We start from the raw sequence: 17,062 nt of genomic DNA on the forward strand, positions 1-17,062 counted from the left end.
TGCTCCAAGGGGAGAACCCTGTGGTGCTCCAAGGAGAGCCCTGTGGTGCTCCAAGGAGAACCCTGTGGTGCTCCAAGGGGAGAACCCTGTGGCGCTCCAAGGAGAGCCCTGTGGTGCTCCAAGGAGAACCCTGTGGTGCTCCAAGGGGAGAACCCTGTGGTGCTCCGAGGGGAGAACCCTGTGGTGCTCCAAGGGGAGAACCCTGTGGTGCTCCAAGGGGAGAACCCTGTGGTGCTCCGAGGGGAGAACCCTGTGGTGCTCCGAGGGGAGAACCCTGTGGTGCTCCGAGGGAAGAACCCTGTGGCGCTCCAAGGAGAACCCTGTGGTGCTCCAAGGAGAGCCCTGTGGTGCTCCAAGGGGAGAACCCTGTGGTGCTCCAAGGGGAGAACCCTGTGGCGCTCTGTTACGACCCGGCTCGAGGGGAGTAACATATAGTCGACAAACAAGGATTAGGTATAAGAAAACCGGGTTTATTGACACTAAAGGTTACACAGACTGGTGAATGGGAACCGTGCCGCCTGTCCCTGGCTAGAGACAGAGCCAATAAAGCCTCCCAGGCTTTATAGGCAACAGCAGGTGCCAGGTAACGAGGAGGAGGAGGGGCTGAAGGAGGAGCTCCAGGTGAACTGCAAAAGAATGGAGCAGACCTGCACATAACACCCCCCCCCTTAAAACGGTTGCTCTAGGCAACCGCCAAGTTGCACAAACCAAAAACAACAAAACAAATGAAAACCTATACCACCGATGCTTTTGGACACTCATGATCTTGAAAGGGCATCAGCGAGTACATTGTCCCTTCCCCGAATGTGCTTTATCTCCAGGTTGAAGCCCTGAAGGAACAAACTCCATCGCATCAGCCGGTGGTTGGAGTTCCTCATTCTGCTGAGGAACACAAGTGGGTTATGGTCCGTGTAGACCACCAGGACCTGACTGGAAGAGACATACACATCGAAGTGGTCCAGAGCAGAAATAAGGGCCAAGGCCTCTTTCTCGATGGTAGAGTAATGCTTCTGATGAATGTCAAATTTTCTCGAAAAATAACAAACGGGATGTTCAACACCTGATGAGTCGTCCTGAAGTAGGGCAGCACCTACCCCAGCATCACTAGCATCGACAGCCAGTTTAAATGGCTTGTTAAAGTCAGGGGCAGCCAGGACTGGGGCACTGACCAACAGGGCCTTCAGGTTCTCAAATGCCAACTGACACATCTCTGTCCAAACAAAGTGGACCTTTGGGCTAAGTAAGCTAGTCAAGGGGGCAGCCGCAGTAGCAAAATTCTTACAAAAACTTCGGTAGTAGCCTGCCATGCCAAGAAAACGTTTCAGCTCGACCCGAGAAGTAGGAACGCCAAAGCAGCAGATGGCCTCTACTTTAGCGCCGATAGGACAGACTACCCCCCGCCCAACAACCTTCCCTAGATACGCCACAGTGGCCTGACCAAACTCACACTTGGCAAGGTTCACCGTCAAATTGGCAGCAGCCAGCCTACCAAATACCTCCTCCACCTGAGCTATGTGCCGAGACCAGGAGGAGCTATAAATAACTATGTCGTCAAGGTATGCTTCACAACCTGCAACCCCTTTCAACACCAGGTTAACGAGACGCTGGAATGTGGCAGGTGCATTCCGCATTCCAAAAGCCATAACTCTATACTGACAAAAATCATCTGGAGTCACAAAGGCAGAGATTTCACGAGCCCTCTGAGTAAGAGGGACCTGCCAGTAGCCTTTCAGGAGGTCTAACGTAGTGACAAAAGCTGCAGACCCTACTCTGTCAATGCAATCATCTAGACGGGGAAGAGGATAGCAATCCGGCTTTGTGACAGAGTTTACCTTGCGAAGATCAGTACAAAATCGAGGTGTGCGATCTGACTTATCAACCAGCAAACACGGGGAGCTCCACGGGCTAGCACTAGGTTCTGCAATGCCATGCTGCAACATGTAATCCACCTCTTTACTCATCAGCTGGCGTTTCTCAGGATTTACCCTATAAGGGTGTTGCCTAATAGGTGCAGCATCCCCGACATCAATGTCATGCTGGAGAACATTGGTACAAGTAGGCACATCAGAGAACAGGGCAGGATATTTACAAATAGCCTCAGTAACGTCGGACCGATGCCGTGAATCGAGATAAGACAGATGGACCTCCAAATCTGCGACAATTTCTGAGTTTGGAAGCCTAGCGCAAGAGACCCCACGTTCAACAACACCATCAATGTCCTTTTCACCCACAGGAATCGAAGTGCTCAGCACAGCAGCTGTCTTCACCCCAGCAACTGCCTTCACCCCTGAGAGCCCAGCCTGGCTCTGGTGGCAGTGGTGGTGTTCTTTAGTGAGCTGACCAAGCAACTCCTCCGAGGGTGCACTAATAAAGTCATCTATAGCCGCCATACTAGACAACTTCAATCACCAAGCAAAAATAACCAAATACACCAATCACTGCTGAGCACAGTGAGCAAGCCTCCGAGTGCAAATGATCAACCAAGCAAGCCCCCTGGTATCTGCCTAACTTTAACTAACCCTAATGGTCTTCTGAGACGTGCCGGGCTCGAGGCTTCTTTAAAACAAAGCTCAGTTAACCTCAGCCATGTGGCCAAGGCCCTGAAATGCTCGCCCCCACCAGAGAACACGTCTCCACCCAGGATTACCTCGAAAATAAAGCAGGCAAAATAACAAATAGTGTACAGATGGAAAGACAGATTGCTCCGCCCAGCTGGTACACTCCCTAACTAACCAGGGGGATCACTCACAACTTAAAATCATAGCACTCAGATTCAATACTCACCATACTCACCATGAAAAAAAAAAAAACTGCTCATAGCCACACTGCCAAACACCACCAAAACATACCAGGTTACTCTGTCTAGGGGAAAATTAGAAATATTTAACTCTGCAAAACTGATCCAGATTGATCCCGGACGAGCCCCCAATATGTTACGACCCGGCTCGAGGGGAGTAACATATAGTCGACAAACAAGGATTAGGTATAAGAAAACCGGGTTTATTGACACTAAAGGTTACACAGACTGGTGAATGGGAACCGTGCCGCCTGTCCCTGGCTAGAGACAGAGCCAATAAAGCCTCCCAGGCTTTATAGGCAACAGCAGGTGCCAGGTAACGAGGAGGAGGAGGGGCTGAAGGAGGAGCTCCAGGTGAACTGCAAAAGAATGGAGCAGACCTGCACATAACACGCTCCAAGGAGAGCCCTGTGGTGCTCCAAGGGGAGAACCCTGTGGTGCTCCAAGGGGAGAACCCTGTGGTGCTCCAAGGGGAGAGCCCTGTGGCGCTCCCCTGGTGGAGAAAGGGGCACAGCGCAGGAGCTGCTCCCAGTTCCTCCCGTTGACAGCACTCATCTTTCTCAACATCTGTTTCAATGTCTGATTGGGCTAAGCCTTGTGTAATCCCCCTCCCCCCAGAATGCCTTTTGGAAAGGCATGACGGAGAACGTTGTGGAGGACACATGGACGTGGGTCCAGCGTTACCCACTGACCACCGCTGTACCAACCTCCCTCGCCCACCCTGAGGTTCTGTCTTATGTTGTGAGATAGATGTTACATTTACATTCTCTTGTTTCTTGCCACAAAAAAGTTGTATTGTTGCCACAAAATAACTACAATTGTGCAACGATTTCTTATTATCTTGCCTTAAATCTAGCTACTTTCTCAGCGGGCAACCGGTCGATGGACCCGATATGACCTGTGCTGCTTTCATCCGCACCATGGACTCGACTCATACGTGGCTTCATGGACGCTGCCACAGATATCCCCTCCACTGGATCTGTGAGATGAAGCCAAATGAGAAATTAAACCCTTGATTGGTTTTGTTGTGGATAAAAAATACAATGGAGAACCTATTTGTGTGCGTCTTATTATAACTACAAGAAGAGGAATGGTAATATTGATCGTTGAAATTGAATTAGGGTTTGGGGTGGATTTTTGATTTGATAATATAAAGTGGTGTTCCCCCTTGGTAAGCATGCACAGGAGGTGTGCTGGATAATACTGAATGGGAGCCAGCCCCGTTGATGATGATGCTATGGATGATGATGCTATCCAAAAGCTATCCCAAAGCAAAGCTTTTGGATTCGCAAGCAAAACTTTTGGATTTGCAAACAAAACTTTTGGATTTGCATTTTTTGATTGCAGTGTCGATAGTTTTCCTCTCAAATCTATTTTTTTATTGCAGTGTGGAAAGTTTTGCTCTCAAACCTATTCTGTTTGATTGCATAATAAAGACACAAATCTACCTCCGTACCATGCGCCCTCCCCTTTATGTTCGCTTTGCATTGGTGGAAGTGAGCATTGGGGAGTGGTTAGGTAGAGCCTTCAGATTGGACGGTTTGACTTAGTTACCATCATGATTTGTATTAATTTTTTTACCATTATTGTTTTATAGGGACAAACATTAACCAATTTCTCCTACAGGGGATTGATAAAGTTCTATCTATTGAACAGAAAGAAACACTTGGTCATACTTTGCACACTTTACCACAGCATTGGCCTACTGAATGCCAGATATATTTTCAGCATTGGACTGAATGCCACATAGATATATATTTAAAAAAAAGTATATGCCTCTACTGGTGTTGCTTTAGCCAATAGCCGTTGGAGGCAGTGTTGGTTCTGAATATTAGTTTTGAGGGCACCATGTCTATGCACATGCAGTCACACGTTGAGCCGCTGTGCAGCCTTCAAATATCAAAATGAAAATATATGGAAGCAGCCACACTGTTAAAAAGTTTTTGAATTTCAAAGCTATTGCATTTAGTATATGGAAATTAGTTTGAGTTTATAACATTGAAATTGGGTCATTTGAAAACAACGTTAGGGACTAACTGAAATTCAACTACCGACTCCTGTCATCTTGGCTGTTTGTTTGCGTTATGAGGTTATTTGAACCCCTTAAAAAACACTTTGCTTATTGAGGTCCGAGTTTGAATATAGGCTACATTACCCACATTCATTTTAAAATAAAGCGTCATAACACTATAACTTACATCTGAACACGAGTGAATGGATGACGTAGGGTGTGGGTGTCCGCTAGGTGGCAGAACTGGACGGCTTGACACTTTTCTAAGGATACTATTTCAATGTTATGAATCGTGTTTACATTTCGATATACAAAATGCTATAGCTTTTAAAATTAAAAACATTATGGCAGTGAATTACCTTCTCAAACTTACTTTGCTACTTGCAAACAGGTTGACAGCTCATCATGTAACTAAATACCTGTCCCAAGACAGATTAGTCTAATTACAATTCCGGTATGAAAAACATTTTAATACATCAAAATAAAATATATTAAAAATATATTAATGCTTTCAGTTAAACGCGTTATTAACGGCGTTAACACAAACCAATTTCAACGGCGTTCATTTTTTTATCGAGCGATTACTAATTAATATTTAAAAAAAAAACTTTTCATTTTTCTTTTCTTTGGCTCAAAACAAAGAAGCAGTAGCCTGGCTGCTATGTTCAAGGCAGTATTTTTTTATGTTCATCGTTTAATTGCACTACAGGCTTTTTCTTTGTATCGTCCTGTTTTGATCAGTATATGCCAATGTTGTTATCAATAAAAAACTTTTGCACAAGGCAAGCCGATGCCCTTCTCCACGTTGATAGGAGCATTAAAATGAGAACAATTGATGGGACAAAGAAATCAAGGGAAATTTAGCATCGAAAAAGGATTTGCGATTAATCGTGAGTTAACTATGACATTAATGTGATTAATCGCGATTAAATATTTTAATCGCTTGACAGCACTAAAATATATATATGATTGCATTACAATTCTAGTGCAATGCATTAGTTTCTACATTCAAATTGATAGGTTATCACTTATCAGAAGTGATTAAGACTGCGCTATACAACATCATGATTCCAACTATAGCTAGGAGCTCTGCCCGGGGCTACTGCCTTGCAGGGCCGTCGATAAGGGGTGAAAGGTGATGACGATTCTAGGGGCCCACAGCCCAGGGGGGGCCCACAAAAAAAAAAAAAAAATAATAAATATTTTTTACTACCAGCCCATAGTACTACCATAGCGCCCCCCCCCCCCCCCCCCCCCCCCCGTCAACAATTGTTCCTTCCACTCCCCCCCCCCCCCCCCGTCAACAATTGCTCCTTCCACCCACCCCCCCGTCCCCCCCGTCAACAATGCAGCGGAGGGGGGCCCATCAGTAAATCTTGTCTAGGGGCCCAGGAATTGTGCGTGCGTGTGTGTGTGTGTGTGTGTGTGTGCGTGTGAAAGTGAGTGAGTCAGCGAATGAGTCGACGAATGAGTGAACGAGCGAGTGAGCGAGTGTCAGTCTAGGAGGAACTAAACGAGTCAGTTTGTGTTATTGGAGTAAAAATAAACTACCAAGTTAAATAAACGACCAAGCGCCAAGAATCCGTGCCAATGTCTTCCGACCTACAAACAGACCCACTGCCGGTCATAGTGGGGTCTTACCCCCGAAAGGACATCGGCCATGGAGGGAACGTCTCCCCTCTGCTCCCCGACTACGGTTTGAGAGCCAAGGAACAGGAACACACTACGCTAAAATCATATTGAGCAAACGGGTAGTCATGTCTCCCCCCCCCCCCCCCCACACACACACACACACACACACACACACACACACACACACACACACACACACACACACACACACACACACACACACACACACACACACACACACAAACACAATTTGTCCACAATTTGTTGGCAACCATAGCGACCACGTCTCCATCTTTTTGTATCTATCTCTGAGGCGTTCTCGGGTAGGCTACGCCCCCTGCTCTCAAGCAGGCGTCGGTATACATCTGAGCCGGCTTACAGCTCATTAACGCCCCTACGACATCATAATGGCTCTCGAGTCTTGCCCAGAACAGTAATTGGGATGTCATGGGTTGTGTCCATCTGGCTGAGGAACAAATTTGCATTGCTATATCCAACCAATTGTTTTTAAGTTAGTTGCAATTGGCATGAAAATTAAGGAATAATAACCCTTAATTATTCCAGGGAGTTTGTTAAGACACATTTAAGCATTTAAAATGGAATGCATGTAGCACTGAATCTATCAAAGTATTAAATTGCTAGAAATTCCAGATTCAAGTACAGTTTCTCTGCCCTTCTATTTACTAATAATAATCCGCTGAGTTACAGATTTAATTTCTGTGCCAGGAGGAACATTGCAGACATGCCTTTTCCTGTCATTCTGCAACTGTCCTCGTGGTGGCAGAGTAATACCATTAATAAACCACAGCTGCAGCCATACCTTGCAGCAGAAATCTGCACAGTTGGCAGATCATCCAAAAACAGCAGGCCTTGAGGAAACGCAGAATGCAAGTTATCATAAACATCATGTACTGCCAGTCTGTACTGATATAGAAAACCGCTTGTTCATTTTGTTTCACTATGTTTTCCATGTCTATGTCAGGGAATTCCATATATTTTGTGAATGCATTTGACGAATTAAATGACATGTTTTCGCTGAATATATGAAGAATATAAAATCAGACACGAACAAGAGTTAAATAGTGCTCTCTGTCGGGGACGAAGACGATAAGGCCTCTCCAAGTAAAGGCCCATCTCAGGCTCTTTACTCAATGAGGTGTTCTGCAGTGGCCATCGTTAAAGATGTCTGATGGGAGACCTTTAATGGTCCTAAGTGGTTCAGTTATACGACTTTAATTTGATAAGAGGCTGCGTTCGACGCTGCCCCCTGACATAGCTCATAATACGGACCGAGTTGAGTTGGCAGACGGACGTCTCCGGGGACTTCGGTGGGGAGGGTGTTGCCTGTACTCGTATGGAAACAACCAAACACAGCAGAACGTAAATACGTTATTTTGTAATTTTATACCATCTACCCTTTTTTTTTTTAACAATATTTTGCTTAGGCTGTGTAAAACAATTCCTCTGCCTTTTATAGATTGCACCATTTTTTTCTGAAGGGAAGGATCCAAATGTGGTGTTGTAAGCAATCTAGGGTTTCCAACCGGGTCTAGCATTACCCTCCCTAGGTGTGTTAGAGTAGCATTAGGTTCAGGGCAAAAGCAACAACACGGATATGTTGCCCGCTCGGTTTTCCTTTAAGGAACATCTGTGGGCCACAGCCAATCAACATTAACTAGATCAGGAGCAGGCAATTCTGTTCTTGTAAGCAGAAATTAACACTTCATTCCCCTTTGTCGGCAGAAATTCAACACTGCGCCCCTCTGAATGCTCCGTTCAGGGCCATAAGGCTGGAAATTGAATACGGCTCCTTCGGTCACTCCGTATCCGAAACACACTTATCATTTTTGTGGAGAAATCTGCTCATTTCCGTCCAGTCAGATATGTCTGCGGGCCAGACAAAAGGACATTTACCTCAGGGCTACCAAACTAGTATTCAAGAGTTATCATGCTTCATGAACACTTGGGAGTGCAAAGTTTACTGTTTTCTTGACATGGTAAACCCCAAACATAACAATAAACCAAATCGTTTTGACAATTGAAAGAATTGTTTATGTTGTGTGGGATAATCGCTTAAGCATGACTTTTCAAGAGACAATACCGAGATAGAAGTGCAATAAAGCAGAGATATCTGTCTTCTAGATTGATAGTAGGCCTATCCTCAAAATAGAAAGTACAATTGCAAAAGCGCATATAATGAAACAACACTAGGCCTTAACAATTGCGGTCAGATTGTCAGTATACAAGTAGGCCTATTGCTTGACAAGATATCAAGTCGGTTATGTTGTTTTCGAAAGGGAAAAAGTGATTACTTGTTTTTGCTCGATATGGGATAGGCGGAGGAGAATGAGATACATTTCCATCAATTGTTTACAGAGATAACTTACGTTATTATCTGTTTATAGTCTTCTAGAGATAAATATAATAGGCCTATTAATATAGCCTACATATTTAGAATACAATGTATATAGAGAATATGGTATTTTATTTTTTCTGAGTTAAATAGGTCTACATGCAGTCATTCACAACAACCTAGCCCATTCCACACTATGGCATTTATCAGTAACCTTTATCGAAGGCAAATTACATTGAAATCAGATACAGGCCATGTGTAGGTTTACCATCTTGCAATGTGCGTAATGCGTATCGTAAGGATTCGAAAACAAGTTATTGTTTAGGGAAGCGCCACCAACACTGCACTCTCCTGCCCCTATCGGCCAGATAGTGTTATCAGCGATCGTTTTATCATAATGCGATATGTTTGGCAGGGTGCGTGGTTCAATCTCCTAATGGGAAAATTCATTGCAAATACAAAGAAAAACAAAAAAAAACAATTATTAAAAAGAACAGGTTGCGCGTTATTTATTGCACATGCATGAATGCATGGTCCGTTATCCAATGTCCTGACCCGGATATAGCATCACAACCAATCAGAATCCACTTCCCCCTATGGTGTCCGCCTTGGCCTTGGCTGGGAGTGTGGTAGTAGAGGTGTGCGAGGGAATGGCGAAGCAAATACGCGGCTTCAAATCGTCTCAGGGGAATGCATCAACTTTTATGTTTTGATTAACATCAAGACGGCTGTCTATCGCTATCTTCGGGCCTCTGCGTGTAGTCTGGATGCCGATGGAAGTAGAGGGGTTCATAAGGAAACGTCGGATGACAGCGGAGACGTCAGGCAATGAATCTGGGGTAGCTGGTGCCTCAGCCGGGGCAGAAGTTCGATGGCTTGGGGGTAGATTCTGGGGACTTTCGGAAAGTATCATGGGCACTTTGACACCCCGGGTCGGGGGCGAACTAGACCTACAGACTGTCCATTATTGCTGTGGGTCGCCAGATCTGACAGAGGACTCCGATGCGGACTACGAGGGGTTGCCACAGGGAGCTTCCACCAGCACCCACATGTTGGCCGGAGCCGTAGCCGGGATCATGGAACACTGCCTCATGTTTCCCATCGACTGTGTCAAGGTAGCACAACTTGGTGTTTAGCCGGCATCCCGTGGCTGGTTTTTGTTGTTTAATTGTGACCCGCTCTATTTGATGGGCTTTGCTCGGGCCAAAACTAGTGTTTTGTATGTTTGTTAGCATAGCCAGTTAGCTTGGTTGCTACACATTTTCTGCAGCACAAGAAGTGAATGCGATGGCAAGGTCATCCGCCGAGGCTAACGTGTCAACCAACCGGTCTCTTGCATGTAATCACAAGTTAAATAATGCACACTACCTGCTATCAAAAGGCAGGCTGAAAAGCTATAGTATAAGCTCGTAAGTGTCGTCATGTCTTACCGGCTGCAATGTTACATAAGTTTATATATAACTCCCGAACCGTGCAGTGAATCAAAATTAAGTTTTGTCCATTTAATGTCGCATTATATACGGTAACATTTGTAAACCCCAATATCACCAACTCATGGACTAGAAAAGCTTATCTGTCAGGTATCATCGCTGCTACATTGACAAAATACGTTTCTTGGCAGGTCCATTGTGCACCGCTAAATATTTTAAAAGTGTTCTTTGGGACATATGGGCATTCTGTCATATGGCCTATTTTTTCTTAGTAGAACGGCTAGTGTTCCTCTCAAGTCCATAACCAAATGATTGTTGTGTTTTTTTGGTCACATGGGCTTCATGTTATTGAATGGAGCTAGTGTTATCATGTGGTCCCTACAGCGATTATTACACGTGGGCCTTTTAATACCATTCAGGTAGATTGATTATATAATCTATTAAGATGGCTAAATTACAATGTTATAGTTTGTATAGCCTTTGAACGGATCCAGGCATGTTGTCTTGCTACACAATGTCATCTTGGTTAATCTTTGTTCTGCTGGCTATTGTGTAGAACACGGACAGGTCTGTCAGCTGGCTGTGTCAGTTTGATGAGACCCTTTTAGAAACAGGCTCCATCCATGTCTCTTCCATCAGGCGCTGCTGCCTACTGCTGTGTCAGTCACAGAACCGATGGTGTCATTGATGGCATTCTGTTTCTTAGCCTAACTATGTATGTATATACTGTGTGTGTGTGTGTGTGTGTGTGTGTGTATATATATATATATGAGACACCATCGGTTCTGTGTTAGTTAGGTTTGCTCACATGAAGCAAAAAATCTTCAAAAGCTCATGGCCTATTTGATCAAAATACATTTAGTCTAGTTTTATATGATTAAGTATACTGAATGCACTTAGTGCTCAAGATATGTGAAGATATATATACCAGGATATGTATTCACCTGTTGAGCGTATGACCTGGTTTAGCTGTTCCCTTCCTAGTTTTCAATTCAAAGGTCATAGCTGTGTTTTAAAAGTATAAACACAAGGGGCTTGAGATAAGATGTATCAACTCACCTTATGAAGGTCAAACCTAAAAATGATTATTGATTAACTACCAAGGCCTAGGTGCCTCAAGCTAATGTATTAAGTTGAGTATGCTGCTGTTATTATAGGGCTAAGGCTAAAGATGTGTGACCTATTGCATCCTTGTTTTCTGAACAAAGTCACAGATTATATTTACAATTGGTGCAAAGGGCATTGACCAGGTATGCATAAACACACACCAAATCCATGGGGCTAACCAATCCACCACATGCGACTAGTAGTTTGGTGTTCACTGGCCTAGTGAAATTAAAGGAGCCAGTGTCCACCCTACCCTAGAATAACTTTATTTTTGGCTTTAGAAAGTGTTTTTTATGTTTTATGGTTGCAGTGACACACACACACACATACTGTCAGACCATAGTGCTCTAATGGTGAGTGTGTCCTCGTCTGTCAGACCTTAGTGCTCTAATGGTGACCGTGTCCTCGTCTGTCAGACCTTAGTGCTCTAATGGTGACTGTGTCCTCGTCTCCCCACTGTCAGACCTTAGTGCTCTAATGGTGACTGTGTCCTCGTCTGTCAGACCTTAGTGCTCTAATGGTGGCCGTGTCCTTGTCTGTCAGACCTTAGTGCTGTAATGGTGACTGTGTCCTCGTCTCCCCACTGTCAGACCTTAGTGCTCTAATGGTGGCTGTGTCCTCGTCTGTCAGACCTTAGTACTCTAATGGTGACTGTGTCCTCGTCTCCCCACTGTCAGACCTTAGTGCTCTAATGGTGGCTGTGTCCTTGTCTCCCACTGTCAGACTCGCATGCAGAGCCTGCAGCCGGACCCCGCCGCCCACTACAGAAATGTGATGGATGCCCTGCGGCGAATCATAACCACAGAGGGAGTTTGGCGACCAATGAGAGGGCTGAACGCCACAGCAGTCGGGGCGGGACCGGCCCACGCTCTCTATTTCGCCTGCTACGAGAAACTTAAAAAGACTCTAAGTGATCGCATTCATCCAGGGGCTAACAGTCATTTGGCTAATGGTACCGCACAGACTGACACACCCACGCACACACACATGCATACACACACTCGCATTTCCAAACCGTTAAAATTGTTTTAGTGCAGCTAATGGCCTTTTTGGACAATGGGCCAGAAGGTTATCAGTGGCGACTGACCAAAGTTTGACTGATTCCTTATCCACACTGCCCTCCCGACTGATATATCTATAGAGCTGCTGATTCAGAACGATCCATATGTAGCCCTGGACGACCACTTATGAAAAACCTGAGGTGGCCTAGAGAGGACAGATAGATTATAACTAAAGGTTGTCTGGATCTGGAAAACCTGCCTTTTGTCGCTCTGAAAGCTTTCGGCTTCGAAGAATTTAAGATCACTAGCAGTTTTGCCAAAACGTAACCGTGGAAGACTTGCTTTTGTGTTCCTACGTATTCCTTATTCCCTGTTCTCCCTACTCTCTCTTCCCTCTTTTCCAGAGTAGTGGATGACTCGGTAAGTCTTTATTGTCCTCTCTTCTGTCCTGTCCGGCCCTTTTTCTCTCGTCACTCTTTTGGTGAAGCTCTCCAAAGGAGCAACAACCCGTTTTCTCCACTAGGGGTCACTCTCTGCTCTCTTACCATTTACAGCCTGAACTCAAACGGGAGCTACTCCACAATTTCAGTCCCTCTCAATAGATCTGTACTATTTTAGGATGGTTCATTTGTAATGGTACGAGCTGTTAACCAACAGATCACTGGTAAGATAGCCAAGTGTAGTTCAGAAAACGGCAGTCTTTAGCATAATTTCCATAAAACATAATTCTAAAAATCATAATAAAGATGGATTGCGCTTGCTGCTCATCTATTCTTTGTTCTGCTTTTAGATTTGTGTTGCCTCTACAGTACTTTCTGCCTCACCTTGGCTGCATGTGTTTTGAGATGTGTGGTATGTGATTACCAGGGGCGGCGGGATGTGTGGCTACACTGCTTCACGATGCGGCCATGAACCCAGCGGAAGGTAGGAGCATTCCTGAACGCACACACGCACACATCCATAGACGCACACGCACACACACATACATGCATACATAAACGCACGCACACGCATGCATACACACACGCATACATGCACACACACACATACACACACACACACATACACACACGCATACATACACGCGCACATACACGCGCACACACACGCATACATAAATGCGCACACACACGCATACATACACGCGCACACACACGCATACATACGCACACACACACACACGTACACACACGCATACACACGCATCCACACACGCACACACAACAAGGCTGAAGACATGAAGTTTCAGACGCGTCAAGCTACCCATAGCGAGAAGTTGAACGACCAACCAAAAACATTCTTATTTTCTCAACCCCTGTTTGGTTGTCTTTTGGGGATTACATCGGTTTAGTTCCCATAAGCGGGTTGAATGTGCGTATTTATTCCTGTATATTTAGTTCTGAGTTCCCTTGAAAGCCGCTGCAGGCCAGCTGCTCGTGTCTGTCATCGGACCAATCATAAGCCTCCACAGCTGCTGGGGGCGTCAGCTGGCTAAGGGTTTGCTTCCGTGCTAAATCCAAGGTCCAAGACGCGCCCGTCTCTATCCTACTGACCTACTGGTTCAGTCCCTCACTAATGTCTACCCCCCCCCCCCCCTCAGTGGTGAAGCAGCGGATGCAGATGTACAACTCGCCGTACCGCGGCGTGCTGGACTGCGTGCGCGCCGTGTGGCGGACGGAGGGCGGCGGCGCCTTCTACCGCAGCTACACCACGCAGCTCACCATGAACGTGCCCTTCCAGGCGCTGCACTTCATGACCTACGAGTACCTGCAGGAGCAGCTCAACCCGCACAGACAGTACAACCCCTCGTCCCACGTGGTGTCGGGCGCGCTGGCCGGGGCCATCGCCGCCGCCGCCACCACACCGCTGGACGTGTGCAAGACGCTGCTCAACACCCAGGAGTCGCTGGCGCTGGGCTCGCTGGCGGCGGCGCCCGGCCCCGGCCAGAGCCCCGCCCCCCACAGACAGATCACGGGGCTGGCCCACGCCTTCCGGACGGTGTACAGGCTGGGCGGCCTGCGGGGCTTCTTCAGGGGCTCGCAGGCCCGCGTCATCTACCAGATGCCCTCCACGGCCATCAGCTGGTCGGTGTACGAGTTCTTCAAGTACGGCCTCACCAAGCGCCAGCACGGGCGCAGGCTGCAGCACCGCGAGGCCGAGATGTAGACCTCCTCGCCCTCCTTCTCCTCCCCCCTCCTCCCTCCTCCTCCCCCCTCCTCCCTCCCCCCTCCTCCTCCTCCTCCCGTCTCCCCCCCTCCCCCCTCCTCCTCCCTCCACCCCCCCCCATCGCCACTGTATGGGGCCACTGAGAAGGTGTGCAGTCATCACAATCACAAAGAGAATAGAAATGACCCCCCCCCCCCCACCTGGTCAGACAAAGCAGATATATGAAAAACAGCTTGTGTACATTTCCTTTGGCTCCTTCTGTTGCTGAGCCTCTGTTGGTGTGGATGGGGGGGGGGCTTGTATCTGAGGAGATGATATTTACATGGTGTAGCACCACTCAGGTCTGACTGGCGCGGGGAGCTTCATCGGTCTATGAATGTGAACCGTTGGGTTAGAGAGATGGTCTACAGACGGTCTCTGACTGGCGCGGGGAGCTTCATCGGTCTATGAATGGGAACCGTTGGGTTAGAGAGATGGTCTACAGACGCTCTGACTGGCGCGGGGAGCTTCATCGGTCTATGAATGGGAACCGTTGGGTTAGAGAGATGGTCTACAGACGGTCTCTGACTGGCGCGGGGAGCTTCATCGGTCTATGAATGGGAACCGTTGAGTTAGAGAGATGGTCTACAGACAGTCTGACTGGCGCGGGGAGCTTCATCGGTCTATGAATGGGAACCGTTGGGTTGGAGAGATGGTCTACAGACGGCGGAGCATTGTTAGGTTCGACTGAAGGTATAACGCAATTTTACACAATATTCACACTTTAAGTATTACATTAGAGACCAAAAATCAATGAAATTAAATGTGATCTTTTTTGTAAGGATCCCCAGGCCGCAAACGATCCCACTGAACCTAATGGGACACACTTGTGATTTAAATTAGCTTGTGTAGAACAGGTATCTCTGAAGCTGTGAATTTGGTGACCTCTGAATAAAAAAAATAATCTGAAATATATAAACTTGACCCAGTCCTGATCCAAGATACCGATGTGGTCCACCAGGCAGAAACCGACTCTTAATGGGTTCCATAAGTCATTATTATCATCGGTTTATTTTTCATGAAGTCTGGTTAACGTATAAAGCATTGCATTGATACATACGATCATCCCTTAAAATTGTACAACTTAATATTAATGTTGCCATCTCAATTTGGCAGAAAAAATTATAGCAGAACATGGGTTCGCAGTTTCATCTCGATAGCAAAATGAGTGAAATTGGGCAGAGCTGATCTGAAGCTTTATGGGCTGTATGTCTGTAACCTGTATGTTTTAGACCTCAATTGTTTCAATACCGTACCTACTCTTCATGCTAACGTAGCCATGTGTAGTGTGTCGACTGTCTGGATTCTGTTTGAATTGAAGCTCTCATTCTTGATGGTTGTCTGTTAGTGGCAACACTGGCACTGCACTCTCTCTGCTTAATAAAGAGTTTAACGTTGGGCCTCATCTTCATGCATAAAGCTTGAATTCATGCCTCACCATTGTCTCACATGCAAGAGCCTGCATATTCCTAAATGCTGTCTGGGGCATTACACACTAGGTTTGTGCTAATGTGGATTGATAATCTGGAATTGATAATATCCGATTCGGGTTATCACTATTTGTGGTGAGATATCATGCACTGTGTGCCTGCAGAAGTGGGCTCAAGGGGAAAAAAATAGTCGCTGTTAAACCTTGACTTTAAGATGGCAGGATGTGTTTTTAGTCATGAGTTTACAGTTTGCGCAGATCTGAATACATCGTTCATTTGAAATGATTTGTTGATAAAGTTTGTTGATTTCGCCACAGTTGCATTCTTCAAAGTGAAAACATTTTCAATATCGATTTAGTCTAAGGACTAAACCCAGAGCGTTTTGCCTGGGAGTCGGAACACCAGTTCCATCAGACTACCCTTCCTGTGTGATGAGTGGAGACTTCATAACCAGAGAATAAGTCTCTACTGGGGCTGTTCTGTAGGCAGCTAGTTACCATAGACCGTACAGAGATCCGAACACTCATCCCTTATTCATTTGATCTAATTGACTTAATCTTGGAGTCCTTCAAGATAAATATATGTAATATATATGTATATAAAGTTTCTACAGAACGTCTTAACGAGCACTAATCCACCTTTAAGCTCAAGGAAGTGGACCCTGAACTGCAGAAGCATTGTGTCACAATGAGATAACCTTTTCCCTGAGTAGAACTAAGATAAGTAGAAGTTATAGGATGTCCAACAGGCCCTGTTTTGATCCATTCAATCTTCTTCATTAGAGTAAAAGAAAGACCCAATATCAATGGTTACAATTCGCTTTTCAAGACTCTTATGACAATTTGAGATAGCGATAGAGATATTAAAGTGACATTTAGATGATACAACCAGGCGTCTTGGCAACCCAAGACTACGTGCACATCAAATCCAAACACCTGTGGACTTTACTGTTTGAGTAGCATCTTGAAGAGGCTTATCAACAGCTGTGTGTTGTGTTAGCATCATCTTTAAGAGGCTTATCAACAGCTGTGTGTTGTGTTAGCATCATCTTTAAGAGGGCTATCAACAGCTGCTTTCACTGAGCGTGGTTAGGAAT

General features: G+C 45.9%; 1 protein-coding gene across 1 annotated transcript; it reads left to right on the forward strand.

The window, feature by feature from the left end:
- The first annotated feature begins 9,401 nt into the window (after positions 1 to 9,401).
- On the forward strand, positions 9,402 to 17,003 carry slc25a28 (solute carrier family 25 member 28). The gene is made up of 4 exons (XM_056609670.1): positions 9,402 to 9,908; positions 12,054 to 12,282; positions 13,199 to 13,255; positions 13,932 to 17,003. Exons 1-4 carry the CDS (start codon positions 9,561 to 9,563, stop codon positions 14,495 to 14,497), a joined length of 1,200 nt encoding a protein of 399 aa, XP_056465645.1. The 5' UTR covers positions 9,402 to 9,560; the 3' UTR covers positions 14,498 to 17,003.
- Positions 17,004 to 17,062: the final 59 nt, after the last annotated feature.

This window comes from Gadus chalcogrammus, chromosome 15, assembly GCF_026213295.1.
Source record: "Gadus chalcogrammus isolate NIFS_2021 chromosome 15, NIFS_Gcha_1.0, whole genome shotgun sequence".
In the NCBI taxonomy this organism is placed as follows: domain Eukaryota; kingdom Metazoa; phylum Chordata; class Actinopteri; order Gadiformes; family Gadidae; genus Gadus; species Gadus chalcogrammus.